Source organism: Palaemon carinicauda, chromosome 2, assembly GCF_036898095.1.
Source record: "Palaemon carinicauda isolate YSFRI2023 chromosome 2, ASM3689809v2, whole genome shotgun sequence".
Classification (NCBI taxonomy): domain Eukaryota; kingdom Metazoa; phylum Arthropoda; class Malacostraca; order Decapoda; family Palaemonidae; genus Palaemon; species Palaemon carinicauda.
Genome location: NC_090726.1, coordinates 34,040,782 through 34,063,281, shown reverse-complemented (window position 1 = coordinate 34,063,281; position 22,500 = coordinate 34,040,782). Strand labels below are relative to the sequence as shown.

Below are 22,500 nucleotides of genomic sequence, written 5' to 3'. Positions count from 1 at the left end.
TTGTTTGGGTACTTTCAGTTTTAATTTTAGTGTGACAATGAGGAGCTGGTGATCACTACCAATATCTGCACCTCTATAGCTTCTTACATTTCTAAGAGTCCTCCCTCTCTCCTTATTAAGGGCTATGTGATCTATTTGATGTACAAATATATATATACACAAGTACACATGTACTTATTTGATGATTTATTTGTACGAGAAGCAATCGAACATTCTAGGATATCATTTTCGTTAGTAGTTTATGGTGTAATTTAGGCTAAAGTAAATACTAATCGAGAATTTTTTTCTCAAGATTAATTACAAACGCTAGTTCAAGTCTCCACTGTAAAGTTTACAAGATTATTCGTATCCGAATTAGTTTCTTTTAATAATTATGAAATACTAAACATACTGGAATCAGGTTAATTAGGCTTATAAATGGCTATACTTCATTAAATAGCAATGATGTTTATTATTTTAAGATAATAATTGCGATAAACAACCGTTACTGGTGGTTTTGGACCGAGAATAAAATCATTCTCATGATTGAAGCAACGGGAAGTTTCAGTAGTGAAATTTAAAAATTCTGACATGAAATTGACAGTGGTTAAACTAATTTTTGGTCCATATTGTTTTCTAAGATTTTCATATTTTGTTAATACACTAACACCGCATTGTTCATGTAAATAAAAAGAAGAAAAATATATGTATTCATTGACTTGATAATAAAAAAGAAAAAGACTGTGACGATGTATTTACGCATTAGAATGATTTTATACTTTACTCTCCAAGCTAATCTGCTTACTCTCTCGGGAACTTCACCTGTTGCCTTGATTTCGTATTTAAATTAGATTAGTTTTAACTCCTCTTTAAATGAAGACTGAGTTCCATGGTTTTAGAATGAATTTTGAATCATTCACATTTAAGTTTTGGATCTTTTTGATCTGGCACGTTCTGAAAACCGATTTTGATATGTTGCTTTATTTTGAGTTTCTGTCAATATGAATAACGAAGAGCAAAGGTAGAAGGCCACACGTTGCAGGATGTACCCTTCGAGGGGACAAAATCTGAATATAATATTGGCTAATCAATTCAGGATTAGACTTATATCTCTACGCCTTGGTGAATGATTAATCGTTCGGTTATATTGCGATGGTATTCGTCAGTTTTAGAACCGCCATCGATTAAATATTAGCCAATTGATATATATATATGCGAATTCGTATTCTCAACGGTATTAGTAAAAGGCTTTACTAGTAACACCATGAGGATATATTATAATGATGAAATTATAAATATTGTAAATCTGGAATGGCAAAAAAAAAAAAAAAAAAAAAAAAATCCACAGAATGTGTTGCATTTGATCATACTACACTTTCTAAAATGTTGTAATACGACTCTCTAAGGCGCAAGAAATTTAGATTTCGTTTGTTCGCATTCAAGACCACTGAAAATCCTTTAAGATGTATGGATTATTGTTGTGGCCTGATTTGTAACGTCTCTGCCTGGTGATCGCCAGACGGGGGTTTGAGTCCCGCTCAGACTCGTTAGTTATTTTAGTGTCTGAAACCTTACCATTCTTGTGAGCTAAGGATGGGGTGTTTTAGGGAGCCTATAGGTCTATCTGCTGAGTCATCAGCAGCCATTGCCTAGCCCTCCATGGTCCTAGCTTGGATAGAGCTTGGGTGCTGATCATATGATATATGGTCAGTCTCTAGGGTATTGTCCTGCTTGCTAGGGCATTGTCACTGGCCCTTGCCTCTGCCATTCATAAGCGGCCTTTAAACCTTTAATGGATAAGTACTTTATCAGTCAAGATTTTTCGGTATGTTGATAATTTTAAGGAAAGATCAGTTAATCTTTAGTTATGCTAAGTTACTTAGATATTCAAGTATTGAATTGGTACTTGAAAAATTCTTAAAATGATAATATATATTTGTATATATATATATATATATATATATATATATATATATATATATATGTATTGTATGCTAAGCCTTGTGTCAGGTAATATGTTAATTTGTTCCTGAGAAAATATGGTCAACTTTTATACAAGATAATGAGTATATAACCACCATCAATATATAGATAAATAAAAACGATTGTAGATTTTGGTAAAGTCTAATATAGTTTATGATCATTTGAGCTAGAAGTTGTATTCCAGCTGTGACCAAGTTGTGGAATGATCTTCCTAATCGGGTAGTTGAATTGGTAGAACTTCAAAAGTTCAAACTTGCTACAAATGTTTTTATGTTGAACAGGCTGACCTAAGTCTATACTTTATATATGAAATATCTGTTTTGATGTTGTTTCTGTTTTTAGAATATTTTACAAATTGTTAATTATTGCTCATGTCGTTTATTTATATCCTTATTTCCTTTCCTCACTGGGCTATTTTTTCCCTATTGGAGCCCTTGGGCTTATAGCATCATGCTTTTCCAACTAGGGTTGTAGCTTAGCTAATAATAATAATAATAATAATAATAATAATAATAATAATAATAATAAGATTGTTATTATCAATATCATAGGCATGATTACTCAGGGATATTGAGAAATTGAGGTTTTTATGACCATTGGTCATAGAGTTTTTTTTTCTTTATTGCTTACTGCAGTACCTATAACTATGAATGAATAGTAAATGACTAAATTTTATTGATATTCAAATTATTTGTGTTATTTTACTGTTTGTGGGCATTAGAATAAGATTTAAACTCAATTTCAATCATTTTGGTATCAAGACAATGTTTATTTCAGCATAAAACGTTCTAAAAAACGAATAGATAACATTGCTCGAAATGTATTCACATCATGACCAGTGATATTCAAGCCATGCATGTTTTTCTGCGGGTATAGGGTTTCTAAAGAATCATTAAAGACTACTTACGGCCTTATTTCCACTCACCTTTTATTCTACTTATATTTCCTCTTTTATTCTTCCATCATTTTGTCCAACGTCTTCATGTACGGTTTACCCCTACTTGACCCACCAGCACCTACCAATTTTGCCTATATTTTCTAAATACATCAATATCTGAGCAAATGTATAGCTGATAATAACAGGAAAAAAACACACTAAAAACAGAAAAAAAACACACTAAAAGTAGGAATTAAGTAATTTTAACATTAAATGTCCATATCTCTACTTACCGATCCGTCTGGCCTATTATCATAAGCTTTCAAGACATATCACAGATATAAAACATCAAAAATAACCATTTATTATAGGAAAGACCTTATTTTAAAACATTTTCCTCTAAATGTGGAGCCATTTCTATATCCGGGCATTCTAATGGCTTCAGAAACCCGCCTCTGACTGCGGTATTCTTTTTTTTTTTTTTCTGTTAAAGTCGTGGTAGTAAAATCTTTTTCGGTAAAAAGGAATTTTATTTTGTTCGGTGCAAATTTCCACACCAGGCGGTTTTGGTTTCGAAAAGTTGTAGGCGTGTTCTTTAGTCTGTTATTTCGTAAATCATGAATTATCGATGTTTATGGCTAAAATAGTTGCTTATTTATGCAAGCTAGATATTAATGATACTTGTATGTAGATTACCAACACTAAGTACTGAATTTCTTTACGGAATATTATAGTCCAGAGTTAACTAGGGATGGTTAGTATGTTAAATCTCGAAGGTGAAAAATTCCAATGCCAGTATACAAGAGAATTAAATTAATCCTCGGCAAAGGAGTAATAAATCTCATGAAATAATATACTACTATTAATGCTACAAAGTAAAAAAAAAAAAAAAAAAAATATGAAAACCTAGTCAAATCAGTAATCAACTAAACTGGGTGATCATTATTCGATTTTCTTATTGATCCAGAAGAGATGGTGTGGGTGTGTACAATTAATATACAGCATTGGGCCTTAGTTAACCTTTGTATGTTGAAGGTGAAATGGATGAAGTACATGTCTCCGTCAAAATGTGTACCTTCAAAATCTAAGGTCATCATAGATGTAATCCTTACCCCAACAAGGAGACTATTCCTAAATTAGTCGTAGGACTCTCTCTCTCTCTCTCTCTCTCTCTCTCTCTCTCTCTCTCTCTCTCTCTCTCTCTCTCTCTCTCTCTCTCTCTCAGTTTCGGATTTTCCAAGTTTTTCCTGGCTTGATTGCCACTTAGGTCTCTTTTGTGTCGCCTTGAATGGCACCTCTTTTATGGTTATTACAGTGGTAAAAGACAACATCAGCTCCTATTCCTCGACCTGACCAGAACTCTTATTAGAATGCCGGCTAGAGGCAAAGGCAGAAAGAACAATTTCCCTTCCGAAATACGGTGAGGAATTGGGAATATCGTTCTCTGGTCATTTTGGTCAATGCCAATTGATAATTATAAGTTGGGTAGTAAGGAGAACCAATAGTTCTCTGTCGTTCACCAAGATAAAGACAGTATGTTTCTAGCTCATTGGGTATTTAGAATAGATAATTTTCTAAATGACTTGATATTTAGATAATTTAAAACTTTACTCAAATATGCCAAATAAGAGGAGCCTATTAGCAACATTACTTTCGTTTGGGTAAGTATGAGGAAGATGTTAGTACAACATTCAAGCTGTAACAAATGACAGATGAAAGATAAAACGTGACATTTTATAAACAAGACGAAATTCTGTTATAGATCGCCGTAAATCTACGTTCACAGATATGCATTAAATTCATTTCGGGATTTGGATTAATTCTTGAATAGTTAATCATTATAACAGTTAAACCTTGCAACAAGGTTTTGCTTATCAAATGATTTTATTAAAATATGATTATTTTGTATGCAGAATAAATTGAAATCTACATGACTACTGAATATTTATGGGAATAATCAGTGGTTATGTACAGTATATTTTATTTGATTCTGCATACAAAATAATCCAATCTAAATTTTGAGGCTAATAGATTCTGAGGTGAATGATATTTGCTGATGAAATTCAATACTGAATCCGTTTGATTGAAGCTAGTAACTAGTTTCCCCCGCCTTTAACTCTTTATCCGCTCTAATTTTGTTATGTTCCATGTGTAAGTCTCTCTCTCTCTCTCTCTCTCTCTCTCTCTCTCTCTCTCTCTCTCTCTGGCAAATACCAGTATCCAGTGTTCATGGCTCTTTATTTACGTCCGCATTACGCAAATGTGGAGGAATACCATTCCCAATTCCTTCTTCCTCCAGTTGGAATAATAACTTTGAGTGCTGATCCCCATAATACACAGTTGTTGCACTCCTATCCAACAGTATAACGCATGCTGGTACCGAGACAAATAGCATTTGCTGTTCTTTTCCCATTCGTCACTGTAAATATATGTAATCGACAACGTAAGTTCCCGAAATACAGTAATTGTCTGTACGTATCCATTCTGTGTATACAATAGGCAACATTGACTTACTGAATTATTGATTGCAGGTCTCGGGATCTATTAAGAAAACATAAGGGCCTTTGAGAAAACTGTCTTATTTAGTGAAGCTGAGATTGAAAGTTTGAATAGTTTTGTCTCAATTTGTCCTTTCAGAAGGGAAGCATATTTACTTTAGCCTTTCCTGGAATAAACATACCGTAGTTTAACGGGAAGTAGACAAATATACGCTGACGGCACGTGCACGCACACATACACACTTACGTACCCCATGGTAACCGATGACGTCATTCTATATTCCTCAGTAAAGCAGTTAATGTGTTAGTTTGAGAACGAATAAAGACACCTTAGGCTCTTACCTCATAGACAGCTCCCAAGGGCATCACTAAAGCTGCAACTAGGAGGTCAGCAACCGCCAGGCTTAGGATCAGGTAGTTGGCTACACTCTGCAGATTCCTCTCTAGCAAGATTGCGGCGATGACAAACACATTTCCTGTTTAAAAAGAAAACGTAATTTCAGTTAGTATTTTCTCAGAGAGAGAGAGAGAGAGAGAGAGAGAGAGAGAGAGAGAGAGAGAGAGAGAGAGAGAGAGAAAGAGAGAGAGAGATGTGATTAAAAAGGGAATAGAATTTTTTAAAGTAAGTAGAACGTTGTTAAATTATTCATGTATAGCCTCTCTCACAGTCATATTCTAATCCAATTATGTTATGGTTTCCACTGTTTTCAGAAAGATTTGATACGGGGAAATGGGGAAATTCAATTTAGAAAATAAATGTTTGCAAAAGTTTTATTTGTCGGCGTTCACTTGACTCATACCAGCTAAATTAATACGTAAGCAATTGGTAACTCTGGTTTTTGCCGTTACCAAAGGGCTTTATGCAATTATATGCCCTGAGTATTATTGTTTTACTAATATTTGTCATTGAATTCATCACTAGAGAAAGCCAATTGTTTTGTTATTTTCAGACGCCCAAATTGTATTAAATTTATCACAATTTGTCTGAAACGTAAAGAAATTAAAAATATTATATGCATATATATATATATATATATATATATATATATATATATATATATATATATATGTGTGTGTGTGTGTGTGTGTATGTATATATGTATATATAATTTTTTATCAGAAAACCATTGCTTACAGAATGTTGATTTTACATTTCTCTTTTCTTTGGTAAATTATATTAACCAGGTAATACAACATTGATGTGTTGTTGAAATTTAATATTTATGAATTTTAAAATTATGAATCACTAATTAAAAAGGTATCACATAGTTTGGTCAAGTGTTCCGTGGATTTATTTAAGCTTGTTTTTATTTTTAGGCATTAGACATCTGTATGTTGATGAATTATGTATATTATGTAAGTATGTAAATTCTGTGCAGTACGCCTTTCAAATACCTCTTCAATATATAAAGCCATCTACTTGAAAATACACATAATATGTATAATAATTGTAATATACGTTATAGTAAAAGGGTTAGTTTAAAAATCATCATACGTGTATAATATATTTGATAACCACCCTCTTCTTTTTAAACAATAATCACAAGAAATCGTATAACTCAATATAGATTCTTACGTTATGTAAATCATCATGCTTTTTTAATATAATTAATTACCACGATTGCTTTTTAAATATACAGTAATAACTACAAGAAATCGTATAAAGTACCTGTTTCTTATTAGGCCTCTATGTATAACATGGAATTGAAATTGTATATGGTTTCAAATTGTATCCAAAGGATCGAGCAGATTTGTACTTTAAGGATGAAATGACAGTTTTGATAAATTAAGCTTACTGGTTTTAATTGGACTGAAGAATAAATCCGGCGGAACGAACTAAATATACTAATTTTATATTTGCTTTATCTGATATGAAAATGAATTCAGTTTATAGTATATGACATATACGTCAAAACATTCAAGTCAGTGTTGTGAAAACATTAATTCTATTGCTGATTTTGTACCTGGTATTAAACACGATTAATAATCATAAAATATTTTACAACTGATCTAAAATAGTTATGACCTATAATAAGTACTTTCATTTTCATTTACTTAAATGAACATTATGGGGTAAACTATTATTAAAGGTATAAACTATTTAGGCAAAATAATACTTTGCTTGAAAAGGGTTTAGCAATTGCCGTCATAAGTCACCCAAAATACACCAGTAATGAAAATGTTTAACCATGATTTTAAGCATTTTATGGATATGTCGGACATTAAGGGAACTTGACAGTTTCCAATATACTGCACGCAACCGAATGCTGCCAGTATAATTCACCATTTAATACAAGAGTTACCAAAACCATAGTCAAAATAGCTATAATGCAACTGTTTTAGTGATTCCCTGTTATAAAAATAATAATTAACCATAAAGATGATTTGTAAAATCAAAACTATCCGTGATATTGCTTTTGTGAATGAGATGTATTTAGAAAGAATTAACAAGCTATTCTTAATATTTTCTAGTTAAATATGAGGGTAACAATTTCCGTTGTTCTTTAGTTATCAATTAATATTGGAAATGTTTATTTTAATCTCAACTGGTAAGAAGAATACTTTTTTTAAATCTTATTTTACCTTTCCTTATATTTTATCTGTAAATATATTTTCTTAAAGGTCGTCTGCATTATATATCTACAGACATATCATCATCATCATTATCAGCCATTGCTAGTCCACTGTAGGACAAAGGCCTCAGACATATCCGTATACGTACACACGCACAGACACACAGACACGCATATATATATAATATATATATATATATATTATATATATATATATATATATATATATATATATATATATATATATATATATATATATATATATATATATATATATATATATATATATATATATCACATACATATACCAAAGGCACTTCCCCCAATTTTGGGGGGTAGCCGACAACAACAAGAAACAAAACAAAAAGGGGACCTCTACTCTCTACGTTCCTCCAGCATAACCAGGGACTCAGCCGAGTTCAGCTGGTACTGCTAGGGTGCCACAGCCCAACCTCCCACATTTCCACCACAGATGAAGCTTCATACTGCTGAGTCCCCTACTGCTGCTACCTCCGCGGTCATCTAAGGCACCGGAGGAAGCAGCAGGGCCTACCGGAACTGCGTCACAATCGCTCGCCATTCATTCCTATTTCTAGCACGCTCTCTTGCCTCTCTCACATCTATCCTCCTATCACCCAGAGCTTTCTTCACACCATCCATCCACCCAAACCTTGGCCTTCCTCTTGTACTTCTCCCATCAACTCTTGCATTCATCACCTTCTTTAGCAGACAGCCATTTTCCATTCTCTCAACATGGCCAAACCACCTCAACACATTCATATCCACTCTAGCCGCTAACTCATTTCTTACACCCGTTCTCACCCTCACCACTTCGTTCCTAACCCTATCTACTCGAGATACACCAGCCATACTCCTCAGACACTTCATCTCAAACACATTCAATTTCTGTCTCTCCATCACTTTCATTCCCCACAACTCCGATCCATACATCACAGTTGGTACAATCACTTTCTCATATAGAACTCTCTTTACATTCATGCCCAACCCTCTATTTTTTACTACTCCCTTAACTGCCCCCAACACTTTGCAACCTTCATTCACTCTCTGACGTACATCTGCTTCCACTCCACCATTTGCTGCAACAACAGACCCCAAGTACTTATATATATATATATATATATATATATATATATATATATATATATATATATATGTGTGTGTGTGTGTGTGTGTGTGTGTGTGTGTGTGTGTGTGTACCCCCTTGAGCTACATTCCCTTATAAGAGTGATTCTAGTGTAAAATATACGTAATCATGGCCTCATTATTTAAATACTGATTCGTGGCTCGTCCCCGTGTTTACTGTTACAACGTTAGTCACTTAGTCTACCAACAGAGAAGGATCGTGAGCGTTTATGAGGAAGCAAACGAACATTATTCGCTCTTCAAACATTCATAGATAGAAAAGAAGATTACAAAGTAAGATATGTACTGTATATATAATCATCTTATACATATAAATCCCATAACATATTTAGACAGGTACATTACTAGGATATATGGTTTCAAATTTAATGAACTCTATATGGTTGATATGGTTAGATAAGAGTTTAAACGTTTAACAGCCTTCAGTAAAACCATATTTTGTCATCCTTTCATTATTTCGTAGGTAGTAAATATGAAAAAATCCTGCCCTTGTTTCACCTACCTTGGAGCCATATACTCTTAAAGGGTAGAGCACATTTCCATTTCAGTAACTGAAGTTATATACGCATGTACATATATATATATATATATATATATATATATATATATATATATATATATATATATATATATATATATATATATATATATATACACACATATATAAATATACATATATGTTTGTTTATGTAATATAGTGTTGTTTAATGTTGTTCCCTTATATGACATATTTGATTTATAAGATTTTTTTAATTTCAAAATTATTTACGAAGAAATAAATATTAAATATTCTTCCATATCTATATATATGTGTATATATATATATATATATATATATTATATATATATATATATATATATATATAAATATAATATATATATATATATGTGTGTGTGTGTGTTTTTGTGTGATATTTTATCGTAAAGGTGAAAGGCAAAGACTTACCAACTCAAAGCTGGCTTAACCACTGGAGTAGGCAAACAGGGGCGCTTGCGTTAAAGTCTGCGGTATACGGCCACCATATTTCACTATGCAGCCCTTTATTTCATAACCCCGAGGATACTTCCAGGTGACACTTAGGTCATTTCTGTGATATATATCATGATCCAATAAAGTATGAACAATTTCCAGAGGATTCTTCGGCTCAATGGGGACTAGCCAAAAGCTGGGGGTATGCTACAAACTTTAACATTCATAGGCCAATGCGCTCCCGCGGATATGAATTTGTTATGTAATATATATATATATATATATATATATATATATATATATATATATATATATATATAGGTATATATATATTTATGTATGTATATATAGGTATATATAAATTATATATTTATGTATATATATATATATATATACTGTATATATATATATATACTGTATATATATATATGTATATATATATATATATATATATATATATATATATATATATATATATATATATATATATATGTATATTTATGTATATATATACACACTATATTTATGTATATATATGCATATATATATATATATATATATAAAACATGTTGAACGCACACTATGTAGAGGAGTTTTCTGTTTATTTTCCTTTAGAAATTATTGTATTTGATGTAACATTTCGAATAAATATTAATTAAGCAGCGTGTAGAATTATTTATTAAGAGGAAAATTTTTGCTGTTGAAAATCATATTTTTGATGATGTTAACTGTATTTGAGAAGTAAATTATGCTGTTTTTATTTTATTTTCATATCCATTTTAACAAATGTCGTTCATTGGTTTCATTAGCATGTGTCAGACTATATTACATGAAAAGTCACAGTATTCAATAGAATAGAAATTACTATACAATATAAACAGCTCTATTGTTACTTTTAATTGGAATTTCGTATAATTTTCTTTAAGTATCTTTACTTAAGACAAATGCAATTCTATAAAATTGTTCAATATCAAAAAATTATATTTCATATATGATTCTGAAGAGATAGAACAGCGAGATACAGTGGAAGATGATTAACCATAATTTTGAATATAAGATGTTGGAAAAGGCTCTCTCTCTCTCTCTCTCTCTCTCTCTCTCTCTCTCTCTCTCTCTCTCTCTCTCTCTCTCTCTCTCTCTCTCTCTCTCTCTCTCTCCATTATATGTATGTATATATATATATATATATATATATATATATATATATATATATATATATAAATATATATATATATATATATATATATATATATATATATATATATATATATATATATATATATATATACATATGTATATATAATACGCATAAATATGTTTGTGGTTGTATGTGTTTGTTGAAATTTTCGAATATCAAACTACAATTACTGTAATATTGAGCTTTTGGGGCGTAAGTATCATACAAAGAGTTTTTCATGAAATTTAAGCTATTTTGGAAACAACATATTCCTAAAAATGTTTTCATATGATTAATATGTCTACCTGCATATCATCATATAATGATTTTGATTGCTCACTAATTTAAGTCCCCGCCCTGTTATTATATAATACACTTTAGTCTGAGTTATTTCAATCTTAAAAGTATTTTGATACTAAGTGATTTTTTTGCATGATATTGAAAGAGTAAAGTGATATTGTATATATTTACACACACACAAGAATGTTGTGTTGCAGGATGAAATTTCGAATTTGATTACTTCCTGGTCATGATGAAATTGCAGGAAAATTCTAATCCCTATGTGCAATTTTAGGGTCCTTTCATTTTCCAAGTCCGGCCTGATGATGAGATCCTTATCTTCAAAAGATCACAAAATAAAATGGAAATAATTTTTATTCTTGAGAAATAAGTGATATATGTATGTATGTATATATATATATGTATATATATATATATATATATATATATATATATATATATATATAATTATATATACATGTATATATATTTATATAAAAAATATATATATATATATATATATTTATATATATATCTATATCTATATATATCTATCTATCTATCTATCTATATATATATATATATATATATATATATATATATATATATATATATATATATATATATATGTGTGTGTGTGTGTGTGTGTGTATAGACACCCGTATTTTCTTGAATATTACCTTCAACTAAAGCGTAATCCATTTCTGTGAAATAGGCCTGTTTATGATATAATTTATGGTTTACCCATAAGCCTAAATTATTTTCACAAAAGAGCTCTGGAACACATAATGGACAGTGGAATGTTATTCAACATGACAAACCTTACCCCATTTCATAGTATCAAGGTTTATTCCTATTTCACGGTATTAAGATTTGCTCGTTCTAAGCCGAGTAGCAAATCACATCGGGTATTCATAAATGTTAGGAAAGTTTCTGCGTATAGCGATGTGTTAATACTTTTTGCGCTCAAATGGATTCTGACGGTTTTTTAGAGGTAAAAGTTTCTGATTTCCTATAGGATTTTTTTTACTTTCCTTACTTTATACCATTTCTTACAACGGAATTTGAAATGATTATCCTAGTAAGGCAGTTGAATCGGTGGAAGTATAGAAGTTTAGACTTCCTAAGTCTCTCACCATAGTTTGTAAGCGGCAGATCTGTTTTAACGTTGTTACTGATCTCAAAATATTTTATATTAATTATTCATTGCTTCTCATGTAATTCATTTATTTCTTTTAAATATTTTTGGGTGTGTGGTTTATTTTTCATTGGCTCATGGAAGGACACTATGTGTAAACATGATTACTACATGATTATTATCTCCGCCAACGAAGTTGGAATGAGGTTTTATTCTTACCCCTGTTTGCGTGTTTGTGTCTGTCTATTTGTGAACAGCTTCCTGTCCACAATTTTAATCGTAGAGTAATGAAACTTGCAGGGATTAACTGTTATGTAAAAAGCTGGAAATAGTTACATTTTGGGAGATCAAAGATCAAGGTCAGGCAAAATGTCCAATTCACGTAATCAGCTTTAGGTTTGGACATCGTTGTCACAGAGAATTCCAACTTGGTTCATATTTGAGTGCATGAAAATCCTCGCCAATTAATGCATGTTAAGGTCAAAGGTCAAGGGCAATGTCGAGCAAACTTTCGAGAAATAAGCTGCTGCGGCGGAGGTATCCGCTGTACTGGATGCCCCTCTAGTTACTCTTATTGATTTATCAATAAGATAAGACTGGGTTTTTCGCTTGTAATCATTCAAAATTGTTGTTGTGTAATTGCAAGAGAAGGAAGAAAAAAGTGCCCAAGAAATAGTTGAGATTTAAGAGTAACCGGTAAAATAGGAGGGTGCAGTTTTGATTTTTTTATAGCTAGTTTTTCTCCATTTTGGTTGGTTTCCTATTTGAAATAAGTATGTTAAAGAGCATAAGGATCCATATAATTTTCTCTATTAGGTAACTGTTTCTACTACTTTCTATCATTTATATTATGGTATTCTTAGTATTGAGATTTTTGTTTCTTGTTCTTTACATGCATTCCATTGTTTGAAATTTAAGGTATTAAATTGATTCTATACGATTGTATAGTGTGCAATACATTTTTTTTTTATAAAATAGTCATATATATATATATATATAGAGAGAGAGAGAGAGAGAGAGAGAGAGAGAGAGAGAGAGAGAGAGAGAGAGAGAGAGAGAGAGAGAGAGAGAGAGAGAGTGTTCTCTCTATACCATTTTCTATCTTTTTCTCGAAAGAAGAATAACAAAATGCTTTTCCCACCTGCTCTGGTCTGTCCGGATGTTTAATTAATGAACCGTTGCCCTAATCCAGAACCCCAGCCATCTATCTTCAAACCCTTTGCAGATGGTCGCCAAAGTTAGTTCAACCCTTTAGCCGTCATATATAAGTTCTTTAGTTTTTCGTTATAGATAAATGGATCCCTTAGACTTTTATCGTTCTCTTCCATCATGAGTTTCCTCATGAAATATTAAAGCATATATAAATATATAAATATATATATATATATATATATATATATATATATATATATATATATATATATATATATATATATATATAGATAAATATATATATATATATATATATATATATATATATATAAATATATAAATATATATATATATATATATATATATATATATATATATATATATATATAAAGCATATATAAATATAAATAAATATATACTTGACCCATTTTTCCAACTCTTTTTAGCTCTCACATTGATGAAAATGGTTTCGCCAACGGAAGCTCCATAACTAATGCCAACTGCTCAAACGGGGAATGAAATTCCCCAGGTGATAAATTTCTTTTAAGGGATAAACTGGCACAAGATGAATTGTTCTCTGAAGTCAAATATATCGAACATTTCGGAATCATATTCTCATGCAGATACATGGAATTTTTTTATATTTCTCGAGTTTTTTATTGCATATCTCATGTAATGAAGATATGGTTCTTATTTTATGTAATTCATGACAGTAATTGACAGTGTATTGCCTTCATCCAATTTGTGGAATAATTTGTTTAGGAATATTGGTTATGCCTAACGTAGATAGCCTTGCCATGAGAATTATGTAATGATTATAGGGATAGTTTGATTATATCTCCTATTTTCATTGTTATTCTTGTTACATCTGTGGACATCATATATATATATATATATATATATATATATATATATATGATATCCACGGATGTAACATATATATATATATATATATATATATATATATATATATATATATATATATATATATATATATATACACACTAGTGGTGAATAAAGAATATTTGTTTCCATTTCCAGTAGCATTGCTTTTAATGGTGGATATAAATATATATTTGTGTACCTGTATATGCATCACTTAAATATCTAACGAAAAAAGACTATAAACATTTATTTATAAGAAAAAATATATAGTATATTTATTGTGCATATGATTTTTTCTTCAAAAGAAATGATCGTACCGATTTATACATAAAAGCACAGAAATTAATTTCTCTTTGGTTTTCTTGAATATACACAAATGAATACTGAGCATATTGCCGAATCGTTTCCTTTGCTTCCTTTGTTGTTGTTTTTTGTTTGATATGTCAGATATATAGAAAAGCATATTCTTCTTGTTATTATTGTTGATAATGATGATGTTATTTTAGCCACGGTATTGCATAGCTATTTTCGAATGGAAGACCTTTGTTCTCCGTATGTGATTTTATTTTTAGAAATCATTTCGAAATCCTTATTCTCAACTGGTAATAACTTATAAAAAAAAAACACACACATTTCTTTTATCTATATTTGTTTCTGTGTGGAGATGTTACCAAGAGAAGCAAAATACTAAGTTTTCACTAAATTGTGTATTTTCCTTCGAGTTTGCGTATAAGGTCGATCGATATTAGAAAGGTAACCTGTAATAAGCTAAGTGAAAATAAAAATCGGGGTGTAACAAAGGTATTGGATTCCAAATAAATAAGATATAAATTATGATGGATGTTTACATAGTAATATCGACTGAAGCGATTTATTATTACATACCAATATTTAGCAATTTCTATCGAGCAACAATCCTTGATAAAAACAAATGATTGTACTGAAGTGCTATATTTGTTGCTTGGATTAAATGCCTTAAAACCGGAATAAAGAAAATCTGGGTAATAGAATATGTTTTGAAAGGCTTAGAACATTTGGATTTGGTTTGCAAACTGTAGGATTGGTTTGAAAGGGGACAGAACATTGATAAGATTAATGGAAATGTCAACAGGTCAGCTTGGCAATAGAGCATGTTTTTGCACATAAGATGGTCTCCCAACATTAGTATGTAATGACAAATGATATACCAAAGGGATATATAATACATTACATAATTGAGTAGAACAAATACACATTTTTTTTTTTATTATTAAAGGTTAACCAGATATTTCAAAAAGGCCCTATGGAATTTTATCTACATTTTGATGATATAAGATAAGCATTTATAATACTTAAATAAGTATAGCTAATACTTTCATTCTAATGCATTTTAAATGGTTTGGCATAAAAAATATATTTGTTGCATATCATATGGTGCTACTCTTCTCAGCAGGTACATCTCCTGTATGTACACTTTTGTAGAATTAGGTAAAATGAATGCCTGGGGGAAAATTATAGGGAGTGAAGTTAAACTCTAACAAAACTCAAAGTATGACTGTTGTTAGTTCCAAGACGGTGGCTTTAGCTATAGAGTATGCAACTCATTTAGAATTCTAGATGTGGTTCTTAATTGCAAATTTCATTTTGAAAAACACTCCCTCTCTGTTTCTTCTTCAATATCGCAAAAGATTGGAATATTGATGAAGTGTTTTAGGTTTTTCGGTGATCAATCTATTCTGAGGAAATGTTTAACTCTTTCGTTCTACCATGTTTTGAGTATTGTGCTGTCTATTTTCCAGCTGCTGACTCTCATCTTAACTTCCCGAACAAAAACTTGAAGAATATTAGAGTACTTATTCCCATTCTAGATATTCATCTCTGGCACCGTTGTCCAGTTAGTTCATCGTTCATGTTATATAAGATTGTTAATAATTCTAACCAACATTTGCATTTTGATCTTCCTAGAGACCTAGACTGTACCATCCTGTACGTAATACTATCTGTTATCTGTGCGGTTCGTTGTAACAGATATGACTCTTTCCTTATAAGGTTCAATACCACACAGTATTTTAGAAATTTCATTATAGCTTAGATGAGATAGTAAAAAGATCTTCCTAAAATGGATGTTGAATCGGTGGAATCTCAGAAGTTTAAACGTGCTGCAAATGTTTTCCTGTCGCTCACATAACTTTCGTTTCATATTTTACATATAAGTGATAAATTTGAACGTTATTATTCATCTAATAATTCATATATTTTTGTATATAATTTATTCGTTATTTTGTCTATTTCTTTTCGGCAGAGTACTCCTTTCTCAGCTGGAGCTCTTATGTTTGTAGCATCCTTTTATACCAACTAGGGTTTTAGTTTAGCCTGTAATAGTAGTAGTAGTGATAATAATATTTTATATAAGTTGGTATATACTGTACATATCTGATTACATCTTTTAACAAGTAATTCCATATTAGGAAAATATAACCCGCTCTGTAGCAGGGACATTCAAACGTAATTTACAGTATTTTAACCACAATTTTGAGTTTTGTTATAATTGGTATATATATATATATATATATATATATATATATATATATATATATATATATATATATATATATATATATATATATGCAAGTATTATATGAATCTCGTCTTGAAAAGAGGAAAGGCCAGGGCGTTACCAGAGCGTGTCTAATGGACTATGTTATACTATAGCAATGCCTCATTATTATGTGACGGTGTATTTCAAAGCATCATTATTATGTTATCAAATAAAGAAGTATTGGAATGGTTAAAGCAGCTATTTAGCGCTATTCCGACTAGTTTCCCTTTTCATAAAAGGTGTCCCATGTGTAACTAGGCGATATATACTTAGCTATTCAATTTTTTTTTACATTCAGGATTGTTATAATAGAATTTTAGCTTCTTCTTCTTCTTCTTCTTCTTCTTCTTCTTTTAATTATTATTATTATTAATATTACTATTATTGTTGTTGTTGTTGTTGTTGTTATTATTATTATTATTATTATTATTATCATTATTATTATTATAGATATCCGTGTAGAATTCTTAAACAAAATAGTAATTAACTATGGGCCAATGTAATGTGTAATAGTGTTGTTGAATTAATGTTTTATTATTGGAAATAACCCATTTATGGTAATAAGATTAATAAAAGGAACTGAATAGAAACTAGAATATTGTTGAAGAATTATTGAGGGTTATATGATTTACATCTAAGAAAAAAAATGGCTTTCTTTTCATGATAGAAATATATTAACTGTAGAAGACTGGCTTTTTTTAAAATTAAAATATCATAAGTCTGCTCACAAAATACGATTAAGTACTGTAGACTGATTAATTTTTTATTAATTTTTTTCAAAGTTAAATTCTTCATAAGGAGAAATAGATATTCAACTTATTTGCATAACCTGGAATGTTGTTTGCTGATTCAAGTTGTCCTGACAATCTTCGCGTTGTCAGTGTATTCGGCACTGACTGGAAAGCACTGTTGTTTATACTCTATTTGTAGCTCTAATGAACCAATAGAGAGAGAGAGAAAGGGATGCCGGTAAAGAAGAAAAAATAGAGAGACATACTAAGAATTTGAGACTTGGTGTTTTTCACTAAGGTAAAAATAGAATTACAAGTCCTCATGTAAAATTCATAAAAACTTGACTTAATCTGATGAATTTAGAATTGAATTTTAAAATTAATGTTATAAGGCTAGAACGGAATGTATACAGTTGAAACAGTAAGCTATCAACCTAATTAAAAGTCAATATTGTTCTTTAGGTAATAGATTGATAGGGTTAGATGAGAAAATGTGCAACAAACCACCAAATGATGACGAAAAATTCAAAGAAATTATCAAGAAAGATAACCAAAATGGTTATATATTTTGAATTCGATGAAATATAATGGACATTTTCCTGTTGGGGTAACAAAGCCAAAAACAACCAAACAAGTGGTAATTAAAATTGAAAAGAACCAGAGAGATAAGGGCGTCCAACAAGCGGAAGAAGATAAGAAAAGTGCAAACAGCGACTGAGTTCGTCCTGGGTGATATTTAGAGTTCTGTTAAGGGAGACGACCTGTTCCGAACAGAATGGCCATAACTGACTAGCAACTCTGAAGTGTTGGTGCGCAGCTGAAACAAAAGAAGATAAAAATAAAAGCCTTCCTAGCCTTTCACCTTTCAGTGTGCAAGTGCTTGCACCTTTCGCTGCTCGCAGAAATAGAGAATATCACCTTAATTTCTTTTCTCGTTAATGGACGTAATATCCTTTAGTGCAATCGCAATTAAGTTCATTGGGTTGTCAGTTATTAAAACGATCATTATAATCATCATTATTTTCCATTGTATTATTGGGGTGTTGTGGGGGGGAGTGGGGTTCGTGGTTATTGCCAAACGATATTTACTGTAACTTTTAAAGAATGATGGAAAGGAAATGATTTTGAATTTAAGGACTGCAAGTATCAGCATGGGTGATTATATTCTAAATGTTATAATGCATACCATTTTTAAACTTATTAGGTCATAGTAAGCACACCCATATTCAATTGGTTATGAAAAAGGCCTGAAAGTATTGTAGAACTATTGTATGCATAAAATTCCATCAAGTTTTAAAGGTCGTCCTGAGTAACAGAGGCAAACGATATGACATTGGCTACTAACCTTATGTACGTATGATCAGTGGCCAAGCACCCTCTCCACCTAACCTAGGACCTTGGAGGGCCAGTCAATGGATGTTAATAATTCAAGGTACTCCTATAGTCCACGTGAAATTATTTTTTTCTTCTTTGTATAAATTTTGAATCTAATTAACTTTTCAACAAAAGCCAACTTTCAGAGTTTGTCATTTGTAGTATAAAGTGCAGAGTCTTTGCAGATATAATTATAAGAGTTTCTTGTTTGCTTAAGATAGTAAGTGTATGGAGAGAGGTTTGTCTTCAATTGAATTGCAACTGGATGTCATAGATAGTTGCAGTGATACATACGTGACAGAAGTATTTATTTTAGCTTTTGGATAGGAAAATGGATAGAGATCATCAAGTTACTCTATATTTGGTAGCAATTATCATTATAAAGTGCAATTTATTCAGGCCGATGACTACTGAAAACAATGTTTAATCGCCATCTTCTTCATATCTATATATTTTTTTTACTATTGCTCAAGTTATATTGTAATTCGGGTATTTCCTTGTCATTGATACAATCATTTTAAATATTATAGTAATGGTAATAATGAAAATCATACTTATTATTATTACGATGTTATTGTTCTTATCATGTTTGTTGACATTCATTACCATATTAGAAAGTGATGTTTTGTAAAACTCATTGTGTTTCGTTTTGTTCTTTTCCAATTTCGGACGGTTTTTTAAAGATGTTTTCTATATTGGAAACTCGGAGAACCCGATATATTCTAGTGTGAAAAGAAATTGAATACATGCCGGGGTGTCTCGGGCCTCTCCCCCCCCCCTCCCCCAATAAAAAGGAAACAGTTAGTTATTGGATTGCTTTTATTCTTTGTCAATACAACTATGTTGAGGTGTAGTATACTTCTGTCAGGTATAATGGTGTATAAATAGAAGCCTGGATTGATTTTACAATAACTGTAAAATAATGATTTAGGGAAGATAGGAAAAAATGAAAATGGTGGAGAAAAACAATTTATATAAATAGACGAGGTGTATTTCTACGTTTCGGTATGCAAATTTCGCCGGAACCTATAATGAGGGAGTAAATTTCACCAGAACCTTCAATAAAAGAAGATATAAATAGAATTGGGACAAATAAAGAAAATTGCTATGTTACGGACGTAAATATTGCTTGCAAATGTATTAGCAGAAATTATTAAATGAGGATATGCTTAAAGAGATTGAAAAGTTTAACTAGTAATGGAAATTTGAAAGTAAGAGACTGTTGAGATAGTTGTAGTTTATAGTAGAAAATAGGATAAATCGGAAGTTATAAACTGAAAGTTTACAAAATCCAAAACTGCCGATGAATATTTTGCACTGATAATATCCTCATGATGAAATGGAGGAGAAAAGCTAACAAAGGATAATCAAGAATAAGTCCATGGTTTTCTATTAATTTTAATTTTGATAGATCTTCTTAAGAACAAAATATGTGATGTTATCTCTTTTTGAACTTTTAAATTACCCATTTTCATTAAAAGTACGGTAATATGTTATTCTCCGATTTCCTGCAGGGAGTGGGTAAAAGAAATCACATTTAATACACAGTTAAAAGATAAAACCGATATTCCAATATGGTATGAATGAGAATGAAAACACCGACAATAGTTTGAATATTTTATCACTTAGCTAAAGAAGCAGTGATAAAAATATGCGTCAAAGACAAATAAAAATTCTTTACGAATCGGACTAATATTTCCTTCTTAGCTCAGAAAAATAAGTGGGAATACATAAGGTCCCGGCTCTCCATAAGTGGAAATTTCAGCTAGCAAAGCCTTTGTAATTGAGAGCTTCCCTTAAAGGAAATGAGAGGATTGAAATAAATGGCAGGTTCATAGGTAGAGCGCACGCGCACGCGCAACTGTCTATCGGTTTATAGGTAAATACACAGATATATAAAAATTGCTTAAGATGTGTCGCCAGAAACATATATACTTCACATGTTCTTTTTTATTCTGATAGCAAAAATGTTATGCATTACAGTTGAAAATGATTGTTTGCTTTTACCTATTTCAATGTAAAATGAGCCAAAAATCTTTCTGAAAAGACAGCTGACTTTTGACTATAAATTTAGATGTTTGCATTTCGGTGGACCTCCTGTAATATGTGTATGTCAAAAAAACTCGTTGTATTACTTAGCTGTAATACAAATTCACAAATCTTTAAAGTCAAAATCATTGAATCGTCATTCATTTTTTAGACTATAAATTCAATTAAAGGAAAATATTTAAAATTACGAGGACCATAGTTCATGTGCTTCTTGTAGTGATAGAATAAGAATCTAAAATATTCATTCTAAACAAAGATTTTATATTTTACCCCTCCTTATCATTCAGCCTTATGTTGAGTGTGTCAATTTGTACACCTCCATATAACAGCAATGGGTTTATCACGCAAAGGGCATTATTTGCAAGCATAATTGACATTTTTAGACGCCTAGTCGTATATTTTCCTCTATGCAGAGATGAAGACGTAAAAGGCTTGGTGTCTCATCCAACTTAATTAGGAGAGTTCTTCCAGTGAGCAATTCATGACAAAATTCACTACATATGATAGAAATAACACCATTACATCTATCGCCACAAATAACAACAATAATGATATGTAATGATAATACTTAATCGTGTTACAGGTCTGATTTGGTAGGTAATATTTTTACTCTGACATCATTTTGCATAGTACAGGTTCATTAGTATAATTAAAATTCACATGTTACGAGTGTAGCAAAGACTTCACGCGCCTGTATGTACGGAGATGTTATAGCAAATTGACATTGAAATATATAGCTATACAAAAATCCTGAAATGCGTATCCCAAATTTTGAACGTTGCATTTTTGCTAAAAGTATTGTAAACACCTTAAAAGTTATTCTGTGGTGACATAATTTCTCAAATTATGTTTTTGTTTTCTTTTATAGAATCTATATCAGATGCCCTTTTCTGAAAACTAGTTTTTACATTATTTTCTGGTCCTTAAATGATACTATACCCATTGGCTGGCACAGGGCCTTCAAGCGAAATGCTCACGTTTCGCATTAGCGGTGATTTCCTAAGATGAACTTTTATCCAGCGGATATTGCATCTTATTTGCCGCGAGCGAGCAATAGTAGCAGCAATTACCCTTTTGCCAGCCCTCTCACTGT

The 22,500-nt window shown here is 31.0% G+C and overlaps 1 protein-coding gene across 1 annotated transcript in view; it reads right to left on the bottom strand.

The window, feature by feature from the left end:
- LOC137623735 (5-hydroxytryptamine receptor-like) overlaps positions 1-22,500 on the bottom strand; it is a 537,818-nt gene that overhangs the window by 82,454 nt on the left and 432,864 nt on the right. The window contains exon 2 of the mRNA XM_068354563.1: positions 5,680-5,813. Coding sequence (XP_068210664.1) covers positions 5,680-5,813 — 134 coding nt within the window. The remainder of the gene's footprint in view (positions 1-5,679; positions 5,814-22,500) is intronic.